The 22,652-nt window shown below is 40.2% G+C and overlaps 1 protein-coding gene across 7 annotated transcripts in view; it reads right to left on the bottom strand.

Moving 5' to 3' along the window:
* Positions 1 to 22,652, bottom strand: part of rasa1a (RAS p21 protein activator (GTPase activating protein) 1a) — a 232,161-nt gene that overhangs the window by 184,216 nt on the left and 25,293 nt on the right. For 4 of the 7 annotated variants that reach the window (XM_069890428.1, XM_069890408.1, XM_069890418.1 and 1 more), the window contains exons 2-3: positions 3,774 to 3,926; positions 1,222 to 1,357 (exon numbers count right to left, since the gene is read on the bottom strand). In XM_069890428.1, coding sequence (XP_069746529.1) covers positions 1,222 to 1,347 — 126 coding nt within the window. In that variant the 5' untranslated portion in view covers positions 1,348 to 1,357; positions 3,774 to 3,926. Of the gene's footprint in view, positions 1 to 1,221; positions 1,358 to 3,773; positions 3,927 to 20,319; positions 20,536 to 22,652 lie in introns of all 7 variants that reach the window. The other 3 variants (XM_069890456.1, XM_069890437.1, XM_069890446.1) reach the window with 1 other exon arrangement.

Below are 22,652 nucleotides of genomic sequence, written 5' to 3'. Positions count from 1 at the left end.
GCAGTGGCTTTCTGATTTGTACATTTATCTGGACATGTTAAATATGCAGATCAGCAGCTGCAGAAACTGCTGACTTATCAAAACTTAAACAATGAGGCCAACAAGTTCACTCAAATCAGTCAGCAATAGCATTTTTGAAGTGTTTAGGCAACGTTATCTATACCAGGAGTGGCCAACCAGGGGCTCACGAGCCACATGCAGCTCTTTGACATGAATGTGCGGCTCGCAGAGGTATTTTCGCTAATTAATGATAGTGGGTGTGGCTCGCGATCACATGATTGTGGCACATGTGGCTGTGTTGCGGACAGTGGATTAAGCAGAGTGTTAGTGGAACCAGGCCGCCTGTCCATGGGAGCTCACAACACCTGCCCCCGGGAGCTCCTGAGCCCCCGGCCGCCCACCCCTGAGAGCTCCTGACCCCACCCCCCGGCCGCCCGCCCGCCTATCTGAGCTCACAACGCCCCAGCTTCCCGACGTCCCAGCTATCCTAGTTCCCAATACTGTGACCACCACCCATCCGAGCTTCCAACATTCCGACTGCCATCTCTTGCCCCGGTCACCCACCCATTAGAGCTCTTGATGCCGCCACCACTGTCCCACTCATCCAAGCTCCCAAAACCCCAGCTGCCCACCTATCCGAGCTTCCGATACCCCGACCATCCACCCATTCGAGCTCCCAAAACCCCAGCTGCCTGTCCAAGCTCCCGACATCCTAGCCACCCACCCATCAGAGCTCCCGACATTTCGAACGCAGACTTACCACCTCATCCCTGCCGGTTGCCTCTGATCTCCTGATGCCTTGAACAACTCAAGTACTTACCACAGAGTGTAATAATTGACCCCCTAAATTTTACCCTAAAAATTGATCCACAAAATTCAACTATTAAACAAGTATATGTTGTGTACATTTTGATTATTGAAACTATTGCAAATTAGCAGTTTAAAAACTTAATACATGAACAAATATTATTACATACATGTATTTCTTAACATTTATCAAAATGTTTTGTATCCAAATGTGCACTTAAGAGTAAAAACACGCAATCCACCATGGATCGTGGCTCTCAAATATCTGAAGTTTATCTATTGTCTCTTATCTTAAGCAAGTTTGGCCAACACTGGTTCTAGAAGGGAACAATGGATGTGCCACCATGGCCTCATCTGAGTTACCTATATTACAACAACAAATGTTGTATCAATATAATTAATTTCTACATTTACCTCTGGAGGTGCAACAGGAAACAACAGTTTCTCTCCTTTCAGTAGACAGGACACGTGACTATAGTAGCCAATCAGATCTGAAAGCGAAGAAAACCGTCGTCCTCCAATATAATAATCACCGCACATTGCAAAGATTCTGAAACAAACACAATACGATAAGTTTTAGAAATTGTAGTTCAAATAATCTGGTCAAGTCACTGAATGTAAAAAATTGCTGGTTGTACATGATATGGACACAGGTTATTAGCAGTTGCAAAGAAAGCAGAAAAATAATCCAGAGAAGCATTGGATTTCCTCCACAACATAACTGCAAAGAGATCACATTTTGGATATTACAGCTAACTATGCACATAGGATTCTCATTCATCTGTCTCCAAGGCTTTGTGCTAAACTTCTAAAATGCTCCAAGGCAAAAAGTCCCCATCAATTCCAACTTGCAGAAGCATAAATATTCTAAATCGGCTGCAGAAAACTTTGAGTCTACCGGAAGTGCACATAACAGCTCACATGTACCTACTAATTCTTCTTTGGCTTGGCTTCGCGGACGAAGATTTATGGAGGGGGTAAAAGTCCACGTCAGCTGCAGGCTCGTTTGTGGCTGACAAGTCCGATGCGGGACAGGCAGACACGGTTGCAGCGGCTGCAGGGGAAAATTGGTTGGTTGGGGTTGGGTGTTGGGTTTTTCCTCCTTTGCCTTTTGTCAGTGAGGTGGGCTCTGCGGTCTTCTTCAAAGGAGGTTGCTGCCCGCCAAACTGTGAGGCGCCAAGATGCACGGTTTGAGGAGATATCAGCCCACTGGCGGTGGTCAATGTGGCAGGCACCAAGAGATTTCTTTAGGCAGTCCTTGTACCTTTTCTTTGGTGCACCTCTGTCACGGTGGCCAGTGGAGAGCTCGCCATATAATACGATCTTGGGAAGGCGATGGTCCTCCATTCTGGAGACGTGACCCATCCAGCGCAGCTGGATCTTCAGCAGCGTGGACTCGATGCTGTCGACCTCTGCCATCTCGAGTACTTCGACGTTAGGGATGAAAGCGCTCCAATGGATGTTGAGGATGGAGCGGAGACAACGCTGGTGGAAGCGTTCTAGGAGCCGTAGGTGATGCCGGTAGAGGACCCATGATTCGGAGCCGAACAGGAGTGTGGGTATGACAACGGCTCTGTATACGCTTATCTTTGTGAGGTTTTTCAGTTGGTTGTTTTTCCAGACTCTTTTGTGTAGTCTTCCAAAGGCGCAATTTGCCTTGGCGAGTCTGTTGTCTATCTCGTTGTCGATCCTTGCATCTGATGAAATGGTGCAGCCGAGATAGGTAAACTGGTTGACCGTTTTTGCCCGATGGAGATGTGGGGGGGCTGGTAGTCATGGTGGGGAGCTGGCTGATGGAGGACCTCCGTTTTCTTCAGGCTGACTTCCAGGCCAAACATTTTGGCAGTTTCCGCAAAGCAGGACGTCAAGCGCTGAAGAGCTGGCTCTGAATGGGCAACTAAAGCGGCATCGTCTGCAAAGAGTAGTTCACGGACAAGTTTCTCTTGTGTCTTGGTGTGAGCTTGCAGGCGCCTCAGATTGAAGAGACTGCCATCCGTGACATAACAATTAAATGATTAAATCATATTTTACATCTACTATGGAGCTCACAACTCACCACAAACCAAGACACAGCAGTAAAATTGATATTTTAGAGTGATAAGTTATGCAACCGGTAAAACTAACTCACATCTCAATTAAATAAAACAGCAAATTCAGCTGAATTCAACATTTAGGTAACAGAAAGCTCCCACTTCTGTGATTAGTCATTATTTGCTGTGACATTAAAATTAATCTTCAGAATACATTACATGCAACCCACACATTATGGGTAATGGAAATTCATCTTACAGAATTCACAAATTGCTACACAAAAATTTGAGATACAAAAATTCACTCTCAAAGAATTTATGTGAAGGTAAATAAAACATTTTTTTTAAAAAACTAACAGTTTACAGCATACGCAGATGACATTGGCTTTGTGTTATAGATACTGTGAACACACCCTCCCCTCCCTGTAGTATTGTGGGCGGAGGGGGGAAGAGAGCTGTAGTTACTTCACACACAAGTGACCTTTTTCATAAATGAATTAAGTATCACAAACAACACCAATTTTCTCGTTCAACTGTTTTCCCAAATTGTGACTATTTTCTGACAATCTCAGAATCAGTAGGATTTTACACCTTTGATAAAAATTGCACATTAATAACAACATTTCAAGTAACTTGACCAACTTTGTGGTCACTCAAGAATCAAGCTAACAAGTTCTTGACTATTATAGAGGGTGGAACTGCTTAAAAACATTTTCAAAATAATCACTGGCCAGTGAAGAAATACAGTATATTCGTTTTGTTACGTTGGTCAGGAAATAATTAAGCAACTGTAACCAACAAAGCATGTTGTAAAAGGAATTTCAAGGAAACACAAACATCAAATCTCTTAGTTTCTTCATCTGCACCACCGCACCTCTCTGCAAGCTCCCCCCAATCCCAACATGATCACTATATGCAAAATATTTAACTTTTCACCTGAAATGATTGACCACGCCTGTGTTACTTAGAAACGAAAGCACAAATGAACCTGGCCTTCGATCACTTTCTCTGATGAGGTAACTTCCTGGTCGGCCCGCCTGACAAAGCCGCTCTTCAGCGATTGTACGGTCCAGTTTTCCATGATACCACCTGGGAAATGAAAAAGGAATGTATTTGTACTGCATTAAAAACAATTATGAATAACAATTTATTCAAATTAGAACAAATAAATGGAGCAGTTAACCCTAGTTGATTAAAAATAAAATTGAAGGTTGTCAAGGTCAAAGCAACCATAAATTATGTTTTTTTCCCAGTTTCAATCCTTATTTTACAATCATTATCAACAAAAACATTGAAAGGGGTCAGTTAATGTCATTTGAACAATTGAGAAATAAATAGGGAATAACCCAAAATGTTATTTTCAATGTTATTCTGAATGGTGCACCAACACTATCTTTGCACTCAATGTCACACCTGAGAGAGAAAGTGGGGGCACTGGCTCTGGTCTTGACCACCCAGTATGGACTTCCAACATTCCAGCCGAGCTTAAGGACTGCCAGTATGTTTCTTTGCAGGGATGCCCACAAGACACCATTGCAATGGCCATACAAGGGCCCTTTTAAGATGCTGCAGAACAAAGCCATAACGTTTGTTCTAGACATGGGCGGAAAACAAGTGATTGTTTCAGTAGATCGCCTTAAGCCAGTTCATTTGGACCTGGACTAACCAGTACAGGTAGAATGCCCCTGGCACAGAGGGAATCCGCCAGCCTGTTCTAGTCATATAAGTGAGAATGCGGTGTCACCTCCAAATTCCATTTCTGGTGTCTGTAGTTGTGTGCCCTCGCAGAATCAGTTTGGGGGGGGGGGCACAAAGAACTCTGGGAGTTGTGTGACTTCAGAGGTCAGGTGATAGTGATAGCACTCCAACTGTATTTAGTTAAACTACTGCGAAGATTCCATTAAACAGTTCTGTTGGTTCAGCTCACAGACGACTCCTGTTGTGCTTTGTTCATTGTACCACACACTAAATCTGAATAAAAATAATCTTATAAATTATGAAAGTAGTTGATAAAATGATCCCATAAATTTAAAAAAAAATCAAACCCATTACATTGGTAGAGAATCTGATTTTCTTCTAAAGTTAAACATGCCATCACATCAGATATATATTGAGTACATGAAGGAGGGACAGCACCTTCCCATTTCATCAGTACTGAATGTCTAGCAATCAGGGAAACAAAGGAGATTACATGGAATTGAGAGACTGTTAAATTTAAGTCAGTCATTTTAGTTAATCCAAATAGGACAGTTAAAGATTTACATTAAAGATAAAAAAAAACTTCCCAATAAAAGGGAAAGAGAAGTAAAGAACAGAACATGTGTAACAGAGTACAGTTTTCAGTCTTACACCTGTCATATTGCAAAGAAATACTGGGAGTAAAATTTAACCAATTGAACTTTAGAAAAGTAGGGTCGATTTACAACTTTAAATTGTAGAAGTGAGTGATGGGCAAAAAAATAAAAATTTACTAATTTTAAAATAGAATCCCATGTAATATCGGAAAATGAAAGCTAAAGATCTTGTTCCCATAACTTTTTAATCTTATCTAGGAAACTGTCCCTAGAATTTAATAATAAATCATATATAGCTGATATCAGCTTTTTCATTAAAATTGGTTTAAATTTATAAATCATCCAAACAATATTAATATAAATGTCCTGAAGTCTCAACAATAAAGAATTCAAAAAATTCCTAATCTGTAGATATCTAAAGAAATGATACTTGAGTAGCTTGAATTTAGAAGATAGTTGTTCAAATGAAGCTAAATTATTATCAATAAATAAACGTTGAAAGGACTGGATACCCAATTTACACCATACACTAAAAGCTGAGGAAAGAGAATTAGATAATATTGGGCTAGCTAGTAAAAATCCAAGATTTCTAAGTTAAAACCAAATTCTCAAAGTATGTTTAACAACAAAATTATCAGTTAACTTTGAAGCACCATTAAAAAGGTAACGATGCTCCATATTAAAATAAGAGTACTTTTAGTAGAATTAATTTCTAAATTAATCCAATTTAAAGCATCCATTCTGTCCTATAATGAATCCAAAAATTGAAGCATATAATATTAGCTGTCCAATAGTAAAATATAAAATTAAGTCATGCCAAACTATCTTTCTTTTTAAGATTTTATAGAAAAACTTTACTAAGACAAAGACACTTACTTTTCCAAATATATGATGAAATAATTGAGTCAAGTGAATAAAAAAGTTTTAGGAACAAAAACAGGAACAGCTTGGAAGATGAATAAAAACTTAGGCAAAATGTTCATCTTGACAGCATTAATTCACCCAATTAAGGACATTGAAAGAGGAGACCATGGAGGACTTCTTAACATAATTCAATAAAGTAAAAAAATTCTCATTAAACAGATTATTGTAATTTTCAGTAATAGTGAGATCCAGAAAATTAAATTGACTTCCAGCTATTTTAAAAGAAAAAAAAACAGTATGTAGGGAACCAGATTTCAATACAAACAGCTCACTTTTCTGAAGATTTAATTTATACCCTGAAAATTGACCAAATTGGTGGAACAGTGACAAAATAGATGGGATTGAATGATCAGGATTGGAAATATAATTTTTTTTTAAATCATCCGCATAAACCTTGTGAACAATTCCACCTCTTAAAATTCCAAAGATATCACTAGATTGCTTAAAGGTCAGGCCAATAGTTCTAATGCTAAATTATATAATAAAACAATAAGAGGACAACCTTGCCTGTCCCACGGCAAAGATTAAAAGGTTTGGATTTTAATGAGTTAGTAAAAATTGAAATAACACAAGATTAGTATAACAATTTGATCCAATTAATAAATTTAGAGCCAAAGTTAAATTTTTCTACTACTTTAAATAGACAGTCCCATTCTACCCTATCAAATGCTTTTTCAGCATCTAGGGAGATAACACAGGAGGAGGACAGAAGGGGAGTAAAGAATGTTTAATAAACAACAGATATTAAACTCGAGTAACGCCACTTAATAAATCTGGTTTGATATTCAGAAATAATAGGCATAATATTATCCAACCTATGTCAATAATTGAGACAGAATCTTAGCATCAGCATTCAAAAGAGAAATAGGCCTAAAAGAGGAACAATCAGATAAATCCTTGTTCTTTTTGGGGATAAGTAAAATTGAAGCTTCATTTAAAAAGTGGCAGGTAATTTCCCAACAGTAAAAGTTTCAGAAAACACTGAATCTAAATAGGATACCAAAGATTGTGAAAAGGTTTTATAAAACTCAGCTGGGAGACCATCAGAACCAGGAACTTTGCCAGATTGTAAAGAGTTCATTATTGCAGCAATCTTAACAGAGGAGACAGGCTTATTGAACAGTAACTGGTCTTATGAGGAAAACAAAGGAGCAATCAGCTTATTAAAACATTTCTCCAGAGACTGAATCTTTAGGAGATTCTGATTTCTAGAGATTAGAATAAAATTGTAGAAAAGCTTCATTTATCTCAATGGTCAGTGGTAATCACCCCATTACCTTTACAAATTTCTGAAATAATTTGCTTAGCAGTGAAGCCTTTCAATTGATTAGCTAATAACTTTCCTGTTTTATCTCCATATATGTAGAATTGCAATTTACTTTGCAAATGTTGAGTCTGAATAGGATAAGTAAGAGGTAAATCATACTTAGTTTTAAGTTTGACTTTTTTAATATAAAACTCAGGTTTCAAAGTCATAGCATATTGTTGATCTATTAGTTTCAATTAATTAGCCAATTCATTTCTCACCTAATTAGCTCTCTAATTAGTATAGAGGCACCAACTGGAGAGAATGCAATACTGGATCTCATTTTAGCGAATGAGACAGGTTAAGTGACAGAAGCATGTGTAGGGGAGCATTTTGGGTCCAGTGATCATAATGTCATTAGTTTCAAGTTAATCCAAGGCCTGAACCTTGGATTGAGATTCTAAATTGGAAAAAGGCCAATTTTGTGGAAATGAGAAAGGATCTAGAATGCATGTATTTGGATGTTGTTTTTGGGCAAGGATGTGCAAGGTGTGAAAAGAAAAGCAGCCCCATATTAAAACATGTAATTCTAAATTGGAAGAAAATTAATCAACATATAGGGCTTCATTTGGGACTGTCTCCAAAAAAACTGTTCCCAAGGACTGTGGGTAACAAAATCGCAGACACCTGTCATCATAATGGTGTTCAGTGCAGGAGCAGGTAATGTAATTTGAGCAGCTTAGAAATAAAAATGGTTTACCAAATAGGACATTCCACAGATATCTACAAATAAAATAATCTCTGAGGGACAAACTAGGTCCAACTACGGTCCTACGAGAGTACAATGATATAGAGACTGATTTGAAGTGGAAAAACGTGGAAGTTAATTTAGGCGATGCATTTCTTACTTTAGGCAGGGTGTGGGGAGGCTAAACCAGGACTTACAAGTCAAGGCAGAGGTGGGAGTCGGACTTGGAATAACAAACGGATTTCAGAACAAAAGCCAGCTGCCCCAGAAATTCTCTCTCTCTCTCTCTCTCTCTCTCTCTCTCTCTCTCTATCACACCAGGAAAAAGAATGCTGGTTTTTGAAGCTTTCCAATTGGAAGAAAAAAATTTACACCATGGATAGGATAATAGCTGGGTCACAGGCCGCCAGGGTGTAAAACAATCCACATATCCCTGATTTTAGTTTTTAACCTTTGTTGTGAGCGTTTTGAATGTTGGTTGTTATGTAGTCTGTTGTGTGTGATAACAGGGGGAGGGTGGAAAAACCAGAGCTCAAACTCAATGGTGAAACTTCTACAGAAATGATGACTGTAAGTTTGGATGAACATTGATCACTATATGAATTTCAAAACTTATTAATAGAATTTTCCAAAAAAAAGGGTGTGCGAGGTAAGTAGATGACATTTTTGGGTAAATTTTGAGAGAACAGTGTTTGTATCTTCCTGTCAGAATCAAAGACAAAGTTAGAAAACATAGAGAGTCTTGGTTTTCAAGGGATAATAGGGATCTGGTTCAAAAGAAAAGAGAGGAGTATTACAGGTATAGGCAAAATAGAGCAAATGAAAAAATGGAATGGAAAAAATGCAAGAAAAACCTAAAGAAATAAGGAAGCCTAAAGGAAGACACGAAGTTGCTTTGGCAGACAATAGGCCCTTTCAAGCTATCGTGCAAAATGGGCAGGATCCGTCCCGGTCAACATGGTCTAAATCCAACCAGGTCCCTGCCTACCTCAGAGGTAGTCAGGGAACCCAGTTAAACTTAACCAGGTCACGTCCTCCGGCAGCTTGAAAACAATAATGGCCGACCAATAAATGCCTGCGGCGATCGGAATGGGAAAGAGGAGTCGCTGCCATGAGGGGAAATGAATGGGGACCACAATCAGGAGGTCGCTGCCTTGGGGGGGGGGGGTGCCACGATCAGCAAGAGAGGGGTCGCTGACACAGCAGGGTATTGGAGTGGAGGGCCACGAACTGCCATTGCTGTGAACGCCACTCTAGTTGTGACAACTCAATGTTTGCGGCAATGGGACTTTGCTGGGGGGCAACTGACAGCCAGTGGGGGGGAGGGGAGTCTTAACGATATTTCCCCTGGGTATGTGACGCGTCACTTACCGTATCATCATGGGGACAGGAACCCCCTTAAATCGGCAGGTTAAACAAAAGTATAGTAAGGGACAAAATTGGTCACCTTGAAGATCAGGTTGGCGTTGTATGGAGCTAAAGAGATCGGAAAGGTCTTAAATGTTTTTTTTTAAATCAGTATTCACTCAGGAAATGGTGTGAAGTAAGGAAAACAAGAAGTGAGGTCATGAGACCTACACAGATTAAAGAGGAGGAAGTGCTTGCTGCCTTAATGCAAAAAGTGGATAAATCCACAGGGTCTGACAAGATATTCCCTTGGACCTTGAGGCAGGCAAGTGTAGAAATTGCAGGGGCTCTTGCAGAAATATTTAAAATGCTGTTAGCCACAGGTGTGATGCCAGAGGACTGGAGGATTGCTCATGTTGTTCCGTTGTTTAAAAAAAGGTTCCAAAAGTAACCATGGAAATTATAGGCCCTTGAGCCTGACATCAGTAGTAGGTAAATTATTAGAAGGTGTTCTAAGAGATTGGATATACAATATTTTGATAGCCATGAACTGATTAAGGATAGCCAATATGGCATTGTGCATGGTAGGTTGTGTTTAACCAATCTTATAGTTTTTTTGAGTAGGTTACCAAGAAAGGTGAAGTAAAGGCTGTGGATGTTCTCTGCATGAACTTTAGTAAGGTCTTTGATAAGGTCCCGCATGCAGTCAGGAAGGTTCAGACATTAGGTATTCATGATGAAGTAGTGAACTGGATTTGAAAATGGCTGGATGGGAGAAGCCAGAGAGTGCTTCTCAAACTGGAGGCCTGTGACTGGTGGTGTGCCTCAGGAATCTGAGACCATTGTTGTTTGTCATCTATATCAATGATCTGAATGATAATGTGGTAAAATGGATCAGCAAGTTTGTGAATGCACTAAGATTGGAGGTGTTGTAGACAGCAAAGAAGGTTAACAAAGCTTGCATAGGAATCTACCTGCTGGAAAAATGGCCTGAAAATTGGCAGATGGAATTTAATGCCGACAAGTATGAGATGTTTTATTTTGGAAGGACAAACCAAGAAAGGACGTACACGGTAAATGGTAGGGTACTGAGGAGTGTGGTCGAACAGAGGGATCTGATATACAGATACATAATTCCCTAACAGTGACATCACAGGTGGATAGAGCTGTAAACAAAACCTTTGGAATATTGGCCTTCATAAGTTAAAGTATTGAGTAATGTACAAAAATTGGGATGTTATGGTAAAGTTGTAAAAGGCAGAAGATTTACTAGGATATTGCTCGGACTTCAGGAACCGAGTTACAAGTTAGGACTTTATTCCCTGGAGTGGAAAAGAATAAGGGGAGATTTGATAGAAGTATTTAAAATTATGAGGGGGATAGACAAGAGTAAATGTAGATAGACTTTTTCCATTTAGGTGAGATACAAACAAGATATGGGTTAAGAGTAAAAGTGGAAAAGTTTAGGGGGAACTTCTTTGCACAGTCGTGGGAGTGTGAAACATGTTTCCAGATGAAGTGGTGAATGTGGGCTCAATTTTTAAAATTTAAGAGAAATTTGGACAGGTACACTGATAGGAGAGGTATGGAGGGCTATGGACAGTGCAGGTCAGTGGGACTAAGCAAAAAATGAAAATGGTTCGGCACAGACTAGAAGGGGCGAAGAGGCCTATTTCTGTGCTATAATATTCTATGGTAAACAAATAAAAAACTGTGAACAGATAACAATGTAAACAAACTGACTGTGCAATAGAGAAATAATTTTTAAAAAAATACAATAAAGTGTACAAGTATGTGTCCTTAAATTGTTCCCTGATTGAGTTTGTGGCTAAGGAGTCTGATGGTGGTGGTGTGAGTCTTGTGGCACCTATATCTCTTTTCTGATGGCAACAGCGAGAACAGAGCATCTGCTGGGTGGTGTGGATCCTTGATGATTGCTGCTGCTCTCTTGATGGCTGTATTCCCTACAGATATTCTCCGTAGGGGGAGGGCTTTGCCTGTGATGTCCTGGTCTGCATCCACAACGTTTTGCACAGCTTCACGCTCAGAGGTATTGATGTCCCCATACCAGATCATGATGCAGCCAGTCTATACACTTTCCATCAAACATCTGTAGAAATTTGCCAGGGTTTCTGGTGACATACCAAACCTCCGCAAACCCATGAGGAAGTAGAGGCACTGACGTGCTTTCTTTACAATGCCTTAATGTGTTTGGTCCAGGAAATATCCTCTGAGATAGTAACTCCCAAGAACTTAAATTTGCTCATCCTTTCCACATCAGATTCCCCAAAGATCACTGGATTGTATACCTCTAGCTTTCCCTTCATGAAGCCAACAATCAGTTCCTTAGTTTTGGTGGCACAAGTGCAAGATTGTTGTTGGTGCACCATTCAGCCAACTTTTCAATCTCCCTCCTGTATGTTGACTCATCCCCTTCCTCTATATAACCCACTATCCTGGTATCATCAGCAAATTTGTAGATGGTGTTATTGTCGTACTGAGCCACATAGTCGTAGGTGTAAAGTGAGTAGAGCAGGGAAGCTATGAACACAGCCCTGTGATGCTCTGGTACTGAAATCTGAAGCTCAAACCAATGCTATTCAGTAACAAAGTTTTCAAATCCATCTGATTATTCAATGAGTCAAGGCAATCAAAAAAAAACATTCAAACGTACTTGTCAGAATTAAGAGTTGCAAAAACCAAAAACAAATGGGAAGATTGGCAATCACCTTCAGATCTCGCGTGTATCAAAGTATAAAAACAGTTAATTTTATGTGATCTATTTTAAAAAGAAAAACAATGCTTAAAGTACTGCTACAGGAATTTGACTTGAAACATCAACTCATTTTCTCTCCCCATAGCAGATGCTCAACCCTCCAAGCAGTTCCAGAATTTTTAAATTCTAAAATCTAGCATCCTCAGTTTATTTGATTCAATGTTTAGTTTTATGTTTAAACTCCATAATTCTTACCAAAATATTTCAATTGCTTAAGCAAAATTAAATCACAGAGAGTCTAAATTTCTGAAGATTAACAAAGCCCATATACAGTACATCCATTTTCCATCCACTTACAGATCAGCACATTTAGGCTGAACAAGACTATCTGTAAACTGTCAAAAAGTAAGATTTGCACATAATAGAAAACTTCTCCATCAAAAACTTTTTTTTTTCAGAACAACAAGCCATTAAAAAATGTCTAATACAATGAAAGGATTGCTTTCTTATAAAACTTGTATATTGTGTTAAATAAAGCTGCACTGGAAAAACATCTGTCCTTTGTTAATATTTTCAACTGGGCAATTAACCAAATAAAAATACTAGCTGCATGCCAACATTCATTTGCGAGTCAATTTACATGAGCAGCAGACTGAAAATCCTCCCAACTTCAGAGTTTAGTATTACTAACATGAGAGAAGCAAATATAAAAAAATTCCAACATTTTTTGCTTATGCTCAATGAACAATGTGTATACACATCACTGATCAGCAATACTACAGTATATCCAAAGAATTATAAATATTTTCTCACTTTTAAAAATTTAATTTTTCAGTCTTTTCAAATAAATCAAATACTTCAAAAATATACTGGCTGTGTAAAATAAGGCAAAACAATTTAAGCTTGCATTTGGTTAAAGAATAATGCACAAGAAATATTTTTTGTCTTCTCAAACATGCAATAATAAATAAACAATACAGTACTAATCTGTGAATATCACTAGCTGGCTGCAATATTGTTAAAAAAGAACAGCACAACTCCACGAGGAAAGCTCATTTTTTTAAAAAACTGTGGGGAGGGGGAAACTGATCAACGATATCAGATTAACAGGATTGAAAATGTAGATTTTGGAAAATTGCAAATGAAAGTCCTTGGACAGTGATGCATTTTAAAATGAAAACTTGCCTTCAGGAGTACAAAAACAATTAAAATTAAGAATGATTAAATACCATTAGTGTTCTGCATTATAGTGAATGAATGCATTTTTAACTCCCCAATATAGACACCATTAAATCACAAGGTTAGGTACCCTAGTGCAATACCCTATCTCCACTATAACATTTGCAGTACAATTCTGTAACTTGAAAAAGGAAAAACCTCTACTCACACTGGTATTTCTTTCCATTATAACAAAATTCACAAATATTTTTATTCTTAACAAAAAAAAAGCATTGCATACCTCATCTGGTACAACTAGGCAGCAAATCTGCAGCTAAATAAAGTGACTAACTGAAAGTCATGCAGTGGTACACATGTTGGTTATGTGGCTTTGTTGAAGCATCTCAAAAGACAATCTGTCAGAATTTATCAGCATTAATATTCCATGGACATGCACTGAAGCAGTAGGCAACGTAATTTTTAAATTCCATATTACCAGATTTATGAAAAAATTATACTGTTGTTTCAAATAGTTTACCAAAAACTTTAATTTCAATGCAAAATTAATGACCCTATTTTGATGCTGGCAGTTTTATTTAAAAATGCACTTTCATTTGCAGTTCATAAAACCTCAAAGTGCAACTGGATTTCTACTTGGTTACATGTCATTAAATAAAGAACAAAAATAAATTTCAAGTGACAGAATATTCCAGAAAGTCAAACATTATACTATAATCAGAACAATGCGACTTCTGTGAAAATATCACATAAATTTAGAAGAAAGGTAAAATACTGCAGTCACAGTTGCATCTCAGAAAAGAAAAATGTCTGATTATTCATCAAATAAATCTATAGGATGAGATTAAGCTCCTAGCCTAATGCAAGCTTTAAAAAAAACAACAAATGACATGCAGTACTTGAATTGTGTCATTAAAACTCTGGTGTATACATTTTAATATGAAATTCCAATGCCATTAAACTACAGGACATGCACCATAACATTCACACAATATATCCACCTTTCCTACAGCATGCTGAAAAAAAATATTTACACATATCCAATTTTAAGCAGATGGACAATGGCGTGGCCAGCATTTATTACCAATGAGAAAGGGGTGGTGAGTGGTTCTTAATCATGGTACTGATATTATAAAACTAGATAGGGGTTCTTAGATTTAGTCCCAGCAACAATGAAGAGCAATGCTTTCCAAAGCAGAATAAGGTATGACTGGCAGGAGTATTCCCATTTGCCTGCTGCCTTTAATATTTAATATTGTTGATTGAGTTTTGCAGATGCACTGAAGTAGCTTGGACAAAAATATAGCATTCCATTTTTTAAACAGGGCACTTAGCAGGATGGAAGGAATAAATGTGGTGGTGGTAGAAAGAGTGCAAATCAAATAATTTGATTTGTTCTAGATATCAGTTTTTTTTGGGCACCATTGCCACTGTAAATGTTGTAGGTATTTCATCATGCTCTCTATTTGCAGTTTGTGGATTGTGAGCATGTCATTTACTGCAAAAAGCCTAGCCTGTGATAATTCCCTTGAAACATCAATATTTACACGACTTATCCAAAAGAGCCTCTGTTCAATGGTTTAATGGGATTCAGTGATGATAATGCCCAGTAAATTTTAAGTTAAGATAGTTTGACTCTTAGAACCATAGAATTTTACAGCACAGAAACAGGCCCCTTCAGTCCTTCTAGTCTGTGCTGAATGATGTTTTTGACTAATCCCACAGACCTGCCCCAGTCCATAGCCCTCCATACCTCTCCCATCCAGGTACGTCCAAATTTTTCATAAATGTAAAAATTGACCCCACATTCACCACTTCAGATGGAAACTCATTCCACACTCCCACCACTCTCTGTGAGAAGTTCCCACTCATGTTCCCCCTAAACCTTTCCACTTTCATCCTTAACCCATGCCCTCTGCTTTGTCTCACTCATCCACATGGGAAAAAGCCGATCTACATTTACTCTGTCTATCCCCCTCATAATTTTAAATACCTCTGTCAAATCTCACTTCATTCTTCTACACTCCAAGTAATAAGTCCTAACCTATTTAAACTTTCCCTGTAACACAGTTCTTGAAGTCCAGGCCACATCCCCTGTAGTTAGGTGACCAAAACTGTACACAATACTCCAAGTTTGGCCTCACCAATGTCTTATACAACTTTACCATAATTTCCAAACTCCTATACTCAATATTTTGATTTATGAAGGCCAATATGCCAAAAGCTCTTGTACAGGAAACTATCACCAATGTATACTTGTATATATTTGCTTATAGCTGTTGTGATTGGATGATAGCCGTAGCCACGCCTACTGGCAGGTCATAAAAGGCTACTCCTAACCAGACCTAGGTCAGTCTGGACTGGTCGACTGTGCTGTAATATGCTCCAGTTTTTTGCTGATTAAAGCCTTGGTTTGAGTGAACAAGTCTTCGGGTCATTTGACATGCTACACTTCCATTTATCAGTTCATTTTTGTGTGAGACTGTCACTTTAAGAGAACAGATCTAACAAACCTGGCAGACTGAAGATATCATGTTCCTAAATTGGGTACGTTTGAAGAATCCCAAAAACCCAGGTGCAGACACCATATAAGACTGAATACACAGAATACAGATGGCAGAGGAGCAAACAGCTCTCTTATGAAATGCTGTGCTGGATTGGCCTCATATGTGGTTATAGACAATCTGTCTGATTTCCTCCTGTTAGTTATAGATTGCCTATATATTCATTCCTCTATCTGATTTCCTCCAGTTTGTGATAGAGAAATTAGAAGACCACTGTGACTGAAAAGAGTAAAGGTCACTTTTGTTCGACTGACCCACGAAAATGGCTTCTTCTTGCAGAAGAAATATTGCGCTTGGATGGTGACAGAGTGAGAGTCACTTAAGTTCAGCTGCCCCGCGTAAAGGATTCTGGAGGCTTTGTGAGCATCACTTGCTTCATGACCCCTAAGCCAAAGAAGAGGGGAATTTCTGTAGACACTCATCCAAAAAGGACACTTTGTTGAAAACACCTCAACAAAGGTTTTGTGAGTTAATCAATCAATTAATGTCATCCCCCGGTCACTTTCACCCACTTCATGAACTGATAATTTCATCTAAAGCTCACGTGTCGCATCCACCAAGGCCTGTGTATCTCATCCATCCAAAGCCTGTATGTTGCATCAATTTCAAGCCTGGTTGACAACATTGGGATTTCTGAAACTGAACTTGGAACTACCTTTCAAGAACTGGCCCTTGAGCTGTTGTGGCTTGTGGTATTCCACACACACCAGTATTTTCACGCATAGTTGGACATTAAGTTAAATAAGTATAGATAAGATTAGTTTAGATAAGTGTAAATTAATTAGATTAGATGGTATATCATTGTTTATTAATAATTTAAATTATTTTAAATATAACACTGTCTGGGCTAATTTCTATTGCTGCTATTTGGTACAACACTCTTTACAACCCTATCCACCTGTGATGCCACTTTCAGGGAATTATCCATCTGTATTCCCAGATCTTTCTGTTCTACCACACACCTCAATACCCTACCATATACTATGTATTTCCTTTCTTGGTTTGTCCTTCCAAAATGCCACACCTCACACGTCTGCATTAAATTTCATCTGCCATTTTTAAGTCAATTTTTACAGCTGGTCCAGATCCTTCTGCAACGTTCTTTTAAGTCCGCAACGTCTACAATCTGAGTGTCATCTCCAAACTTGCTGATCCAATTTACCACATCCTCATCCAGATCATTGATATAGATGCCAAACAACATTGGTTCCAGCACCGATCCCCAAGGCCTCCAGTCTGAGGAGCAATCATCTACTCTTACATTCTGGCTTCTCCCATCCAACCATTGTCGAATCCAGTTTACTACTTCACCATGAATACAGAGCGTTTGAACATTCCTGACTAACCTCCCATTTAGGTCCTTGTAAAAGACCTTACTAAAGTCCACATAGGGTTACTTCTGGAGCCTTTTTAAATAACAGAACAATGTGAGCAACCCTGCAATCCTCTGGTAAGACACCCATGGCCAAAGACATTTTAAATATTTCTGCCAGAGCCCCTGCAATTTCTACATAAGCTTCCCTCAAGGTCCAAGGGAATATCTTGTCAGGTCCTGGGGATTTATCCACCCTTATTTGCTTTAAGACAATGAGCATTTCCTTCTCCTTAAATTTTAATAGGTTCCATTACCTCACTGCTTATTTTCCTTACTTCCCATGACTCTGTTCCTGTCTTCTGAGTGGCTTTTGGCTCCATACAAAGCCAACCACTCTGATCTTCAAGTGAACCAATTTTGTCACTCACTTACCAAGTTTCTGATTATTTGAAAAGCGCAGTTATCTGAACTTCATTTCAGCAGTGATATGACGTCAAAATTTGAAAAATATTCAACTAATGTTCTCATATGGGGTTCTGACACTGTGTTAGTGCCAGTTTGATAACAACAGAGCACAGAACCAGCCGGAAAGAGAGACACTGAACGGATGAATGTCGTCTCAGAGATCAGCAGCAGTGGTGGGGAGGTGTTGGGGATCAGCATTCATCTTATTTTGTAAGCAGAGATTACATTGTTTTTTGGTAAAATTTAAACATTATTTAACCTTATTTGAATCATACTGGTTTAAGGATGTAATTAACTTCCCCAAAAAGGTTTAAATCATATAGTTAGGTTAATAGCATTGAATTCCTAAAGATCTAGACTTGGACTCATTAATGAAGGCAAGCTCAAACACCATTTTTCTAATGTTAGCAGATGGGAGGGTGAGATTTGGGAAATCGTATGAGACTGTAATTTTAAAATACTATTTATATAATAATGTTCTATAGGCCTCTTGAAAAAATTAAAATATTAAGAAGAATTTAAACATTATTTATTTTATGCTTGAAAAAGCCTTCACTTGTTGTTTTGTTGTTGTTTAACCACTGATACAAGTATTCTACTGATGTTACTGAGCTGCCAAAAGCCACTATTCAGTTATCCAAAAATCCAGTTCTGAAAAATGTCCATTCCCAAGCTTTTTGGATATCCCTTTTCCTCTTAATGTACCTGTAGAAAATGTGAGGATTTTCCTTCATATTGTCTGCCAAAACAATATGATTACTTTAAGGTTAAGCCTTCCTGATTACTTTAAGGTTTTACCTGCTTTTTTTTTTAAATACTTACCAAGTACCTCATTTGCTTCGTGTTGCCTATACCTGTCATATACCTCTCTCTCTCTTCTTCTGAACCAGATCCCCAACATCCCTTGAAAACCAAGTTCTCCTATGCCTGCTAACTTTGTCTTTAATCCTGACAGAAACATACAAACTCTATACTCTCAAAATTTCACATTTGAGGTCCTTCACTTACCTCACACATCCTTACCCAAAACCATATTTATTTCTAAGCTGCTCAAATGACATTAACTGCCCCTGCTCATAACAGTCCTCTAAACAGTGGAAGCCATTATGATGACAGGTGTCTTGGATTTTGTACCCACAGACCTAGGGAGCAGTTTATTTGGAGCCAGGGGTGCTTTTGGAGACAGCCCCAATTTAAGCTCTAAATGTTGATTAATTTTCTTCCAAATTAGAATTACATGTTTTAATATAGGGCTGCCTTTCTTTTCATACCTTGCACATCCTTGTCTGAAAACAACATCCAAATGCACGCATTCTAGATCCTCTCATTTCTTCAAAATTTGCCTTTCTCCAATTGAGAATCTCAGTCCAAGTCCCAAGCCTATCCTTCTTCATAATTAACTTCAAACTAATGACATTATGATCACTGGACCCAAAATGTTCACCTACACATGCTTCTGTCACCTGTCCTGTCTCATTCACTAAAAGGAGATCCAGTACTGCACTCTCTCTTTTTGGTGACTATAGAATGATGTTGAAAACTTTCCTGAACAGATCTGATAAACTCCAAGCCATCCAGCCCTTTTACAGTGTGGGAGTTCCAGTCAATAAGTGGAAAATCAAAATCTCCTATCATCACCACTTTATGGTTCCTGCAGCTGTCTGCTATCTCTCTACAAATTTGTTCCTCCAATTCTCGTTGACTATTGGGCAATCTATAATACAACTCTATTAGTGAGGTCATACCTTTCCTGTTCCTCAGCTCCACCCATCTCGCCTCAGTAGACGAGCCCTCTGGTCTGCCCTGCCTGAGCACAGCTGTAATATTTTCCCTGATGTGCAATGTCACTCCTCCCCTTTCATCTCCCTGTTCTATCTCATCTGAAGGAACAGATGCCCATCCTGACCATCCTGCAACCAAGTTTCACTAATGGCTACAATGTCATAATTCCGCGTGCTAATCCACCCTCTAGACTCATCTGCCTTCTCAATACTCCTTGTATTAGGGTGTAGGGTGCTCTGAGGAGAGGGAGTACCTTTAGTGCTGATAACTGCGCCTCACTAAGGTGGAGATGGTAGGCATCACTGACCTCACTCATCTCCTAAATCTCTTACTTGTTGATTCCTCGTGTCACTCCCTAGAAACTAGCGGGCGAAAACAAGCGAGGAGATGGTGTCATTACTACACCGCTAGGTGATCATCCCAACAATGGAGCAGGTGGAAGAGGAGACATCTCCCAACAGCTGCAAAGTCAGGTGAGGATGCCTGACAATGGGTAGGAAGGCTTGCGAGCACACCGCAAGAATTGCCGAGGACCCATAACACTCAAGGCTTGTCTACCTAGCATGTGAAGCCTGGATTTGGTGGACTGTGCAGAAGAAATCATCACTGGTTCAACGGGGAGAAAGGTGATTCTCAGCAGTGTGTTGTGGAGTGCTAAGAGGGCACAATGAGACACTGCTGGCCATCCACTGCATCCTGACCTGTCTCGACTATGTCTTGGCACTGGGTCCAGGTAGACTGGGGCGAGAGAGTGAGGCTGACTACCTGCGCAACTCTCCCTCACTTTAATTCAAGTCAAGCGCAAGTCATGACTTCAAACCCAACATGCAACACCTAAAGTCCTGCGGCAATGGGGGAGTGGCGAAGTAGCAGGTACAGATACACTGGCAGCTGTAGTCACAAACCTGCACACAGGTGGCCAAGGGCATAGGGTCGCTCTCTACTGGATCGAAGTAGCAGTTGAGTTCAGCAGTCCCCAGGGTGTCTGAGCAGCCCTCTTTAGGTTCGCTCTGCTCACCTCCATGGAGGAAGGGGCTGGAAAAGTTGCCTCAAACATAGTCTGCTTCACTTCACCCTGACCAGCTTACCACAGCTGGTGGGAATCCCTCATAGCAGTCGACCTAAAACAGTGAAGAAGAGAGTGATGGTGCTCAACCTTGACACATGGAACATGAGAACTCTGCGAGATAACATCAAGGAAGACAGACCGGAGAGAAGAACTGCACTGGTTGCAAAAGAGCGAGCTCACTACAACATAGACATAGCAGCTCTCAGCCAAGGGCCTAGCAGACAAGGGCCAGCTGACAGAACGTAGTGGTGGATACATGTTCTTTTGGAGTGGTCACAGCAGTGCTGAACAACGAGAAGCAGGCGTGGGATTTACCATCAATTCTAGTCTCAGCCGTAAACTCACTAAGCACCCAGAGGGCATCAACAACCACCTGATGACCCTCCAGCTTCCACTTGCAAGCAAGAAGATTGCTCCACTGATTAGTGCCCACGCCCCATGACCAACTCAGATGACATTAAAGACTAGATCTATGAAGAACTCGACGCCCTCATAAAGCAGAAGATGCAGCGTGAAATGGACAGCTTCTCACAAGCCTGAGACAACTTCAGTCTCACTGTCAGCATCAAAAAGACCAAAGTTAGTATCAGTCTGCCCCAGGAAAGACATACCAGGAGCCATGCATCACGGTGAAGGGCCAGAACCTCCAGGCAGTCGACAACTTCACCTCCTGGGCTGCATAATCTCTCACGCAATGAATATAGACAATGAGATCAACAACAGGATTGCCAAAGCTAGCGCTGCATTTGGGAGAGTCCGTGAGAACGTCTGGGAGCGGAGAGGACACAGTCTTGCCACCAAGCTGAAGATCTACTGTGCAGTGGTCCTTACCACCCTCCTTTACGCCAGCGAGACCTGGACTGTCTACAGCAGACATGCCAAACAGCTCAACCACTTTCACCTGACCTGTCTCTGCAAAATCCTCCACATCAGGTGGCAGGACTGTCCCAGACATCCAAATCCTGGAACGTTCTTGGCTCTGTAGCGTCTCCACCCTCCTGCTGAAAGCTCAATCCAGGTGGGCTGGACATGTGGTCAGAATGCCAGACTGCTGATTGCCTAAGCAGCTGCTGTACGGAGAACCGTGTCAGGGCAAGCGCTCAGTCGGGGGGCAGAAGAAATGTTACAAAGACTGCCTCAGAGCGTCCTTCAAAGGCCTGGGCGTCAACATCAGCATGTAGGAAACGCTTTCCCTCGACCATCCAGCTTGGCACAGCAAGATACCACAATAGCCCATGCAGCTGAAGTCCGGCGCATCATCGAGGCGCAATGAAAGCGTGCTGTGCGCAAGGCCCAAGCAGCATTCATTGTCACAACAGCACCCACCCACTTGTGTCCCACATTTGGGCCAGCCTTCAGGGCCGGGATTGGCCTCACCAGTCACCTCCGACCAACAGCCACCAATCTTCCATTTGATTTTGAAGCCATGGTCATCTTCGACTACAAAGGACAAACAACAATAACTCTTTGTATTGAGATAGATGCACATGAGAACATTTCCACCACGTACAACCCATTGACTTCCAATTGTGCATGCAATTTTGACATCAATTTTTCCCTCCACTCCTCTATCTGCTCTGGTACTCTGGATCCCATCTCCCTGCAAATATAGTTTAAACCTTGGACCAGCACGAACAAACCTTCCTGCAAGGATATTAATCCCCCACCATTGTGTCAGAACAGGTCTCACCTTCCCTTGAAGAGAGGCCAATGATCCAGAAACTTGAAACCCTCCATCATGCACCATGTAGCAAAACACAAAAATCTGTAGACACCATGACTGAAGCAAAAATACAATGCTGGAGAAAATCAGCAGACCTAACAGTGTCCTTTATATAGCAAAGGTAAAAATATATAACCGACATTTCGGGCCTGAGCCCTTCAACAAGGCATGGAAAATGTTGGCAGGCATCCAAACAGAAGAGTGGGGTGGGGGGAGGCATGGACGCAAAGGCAGGAGGAGATAATAGGTGAAGAAGGGAGGTAGGAGACAGCAGTAAGCAAGGTGAGGAGAAATAGGTAAATAGAGAGGGAAGGAGAAGAGTTGGAAGGAGGAAGGGAAAGGGTGAGCTTGTCAGCAGAAACCAGAAAAGTCAATGTTGGGGCCATCAGGTGTAGTTGCTCCAATTTACAGGTGGTCTTGGTGGGACAGTACACAAGGAATGTGAC

The sequence above is a fragment of the Narcine bancroftii genome, chromosome 1, assembly GCF_036971445.1.
Source record: "Narcine bancroftii isolate sNarBan1 chromosome 1, sNarBan1.hap1, whole genome shotgun sequence".
In the NCBI taxonomy this organism is placed as follows: domain Eukaryota; kingdom Metazoa; phylum Chordata; class Chondrichthyes; order Torpediniformes; family Narcinidae; genus Narcine; species Narcine bancroftii.
The sequence above is the reverse complement of the archived record's forward strand: the minus strand, read 5'-3'. Positions and strand labels throughout refer to the sequence as shown.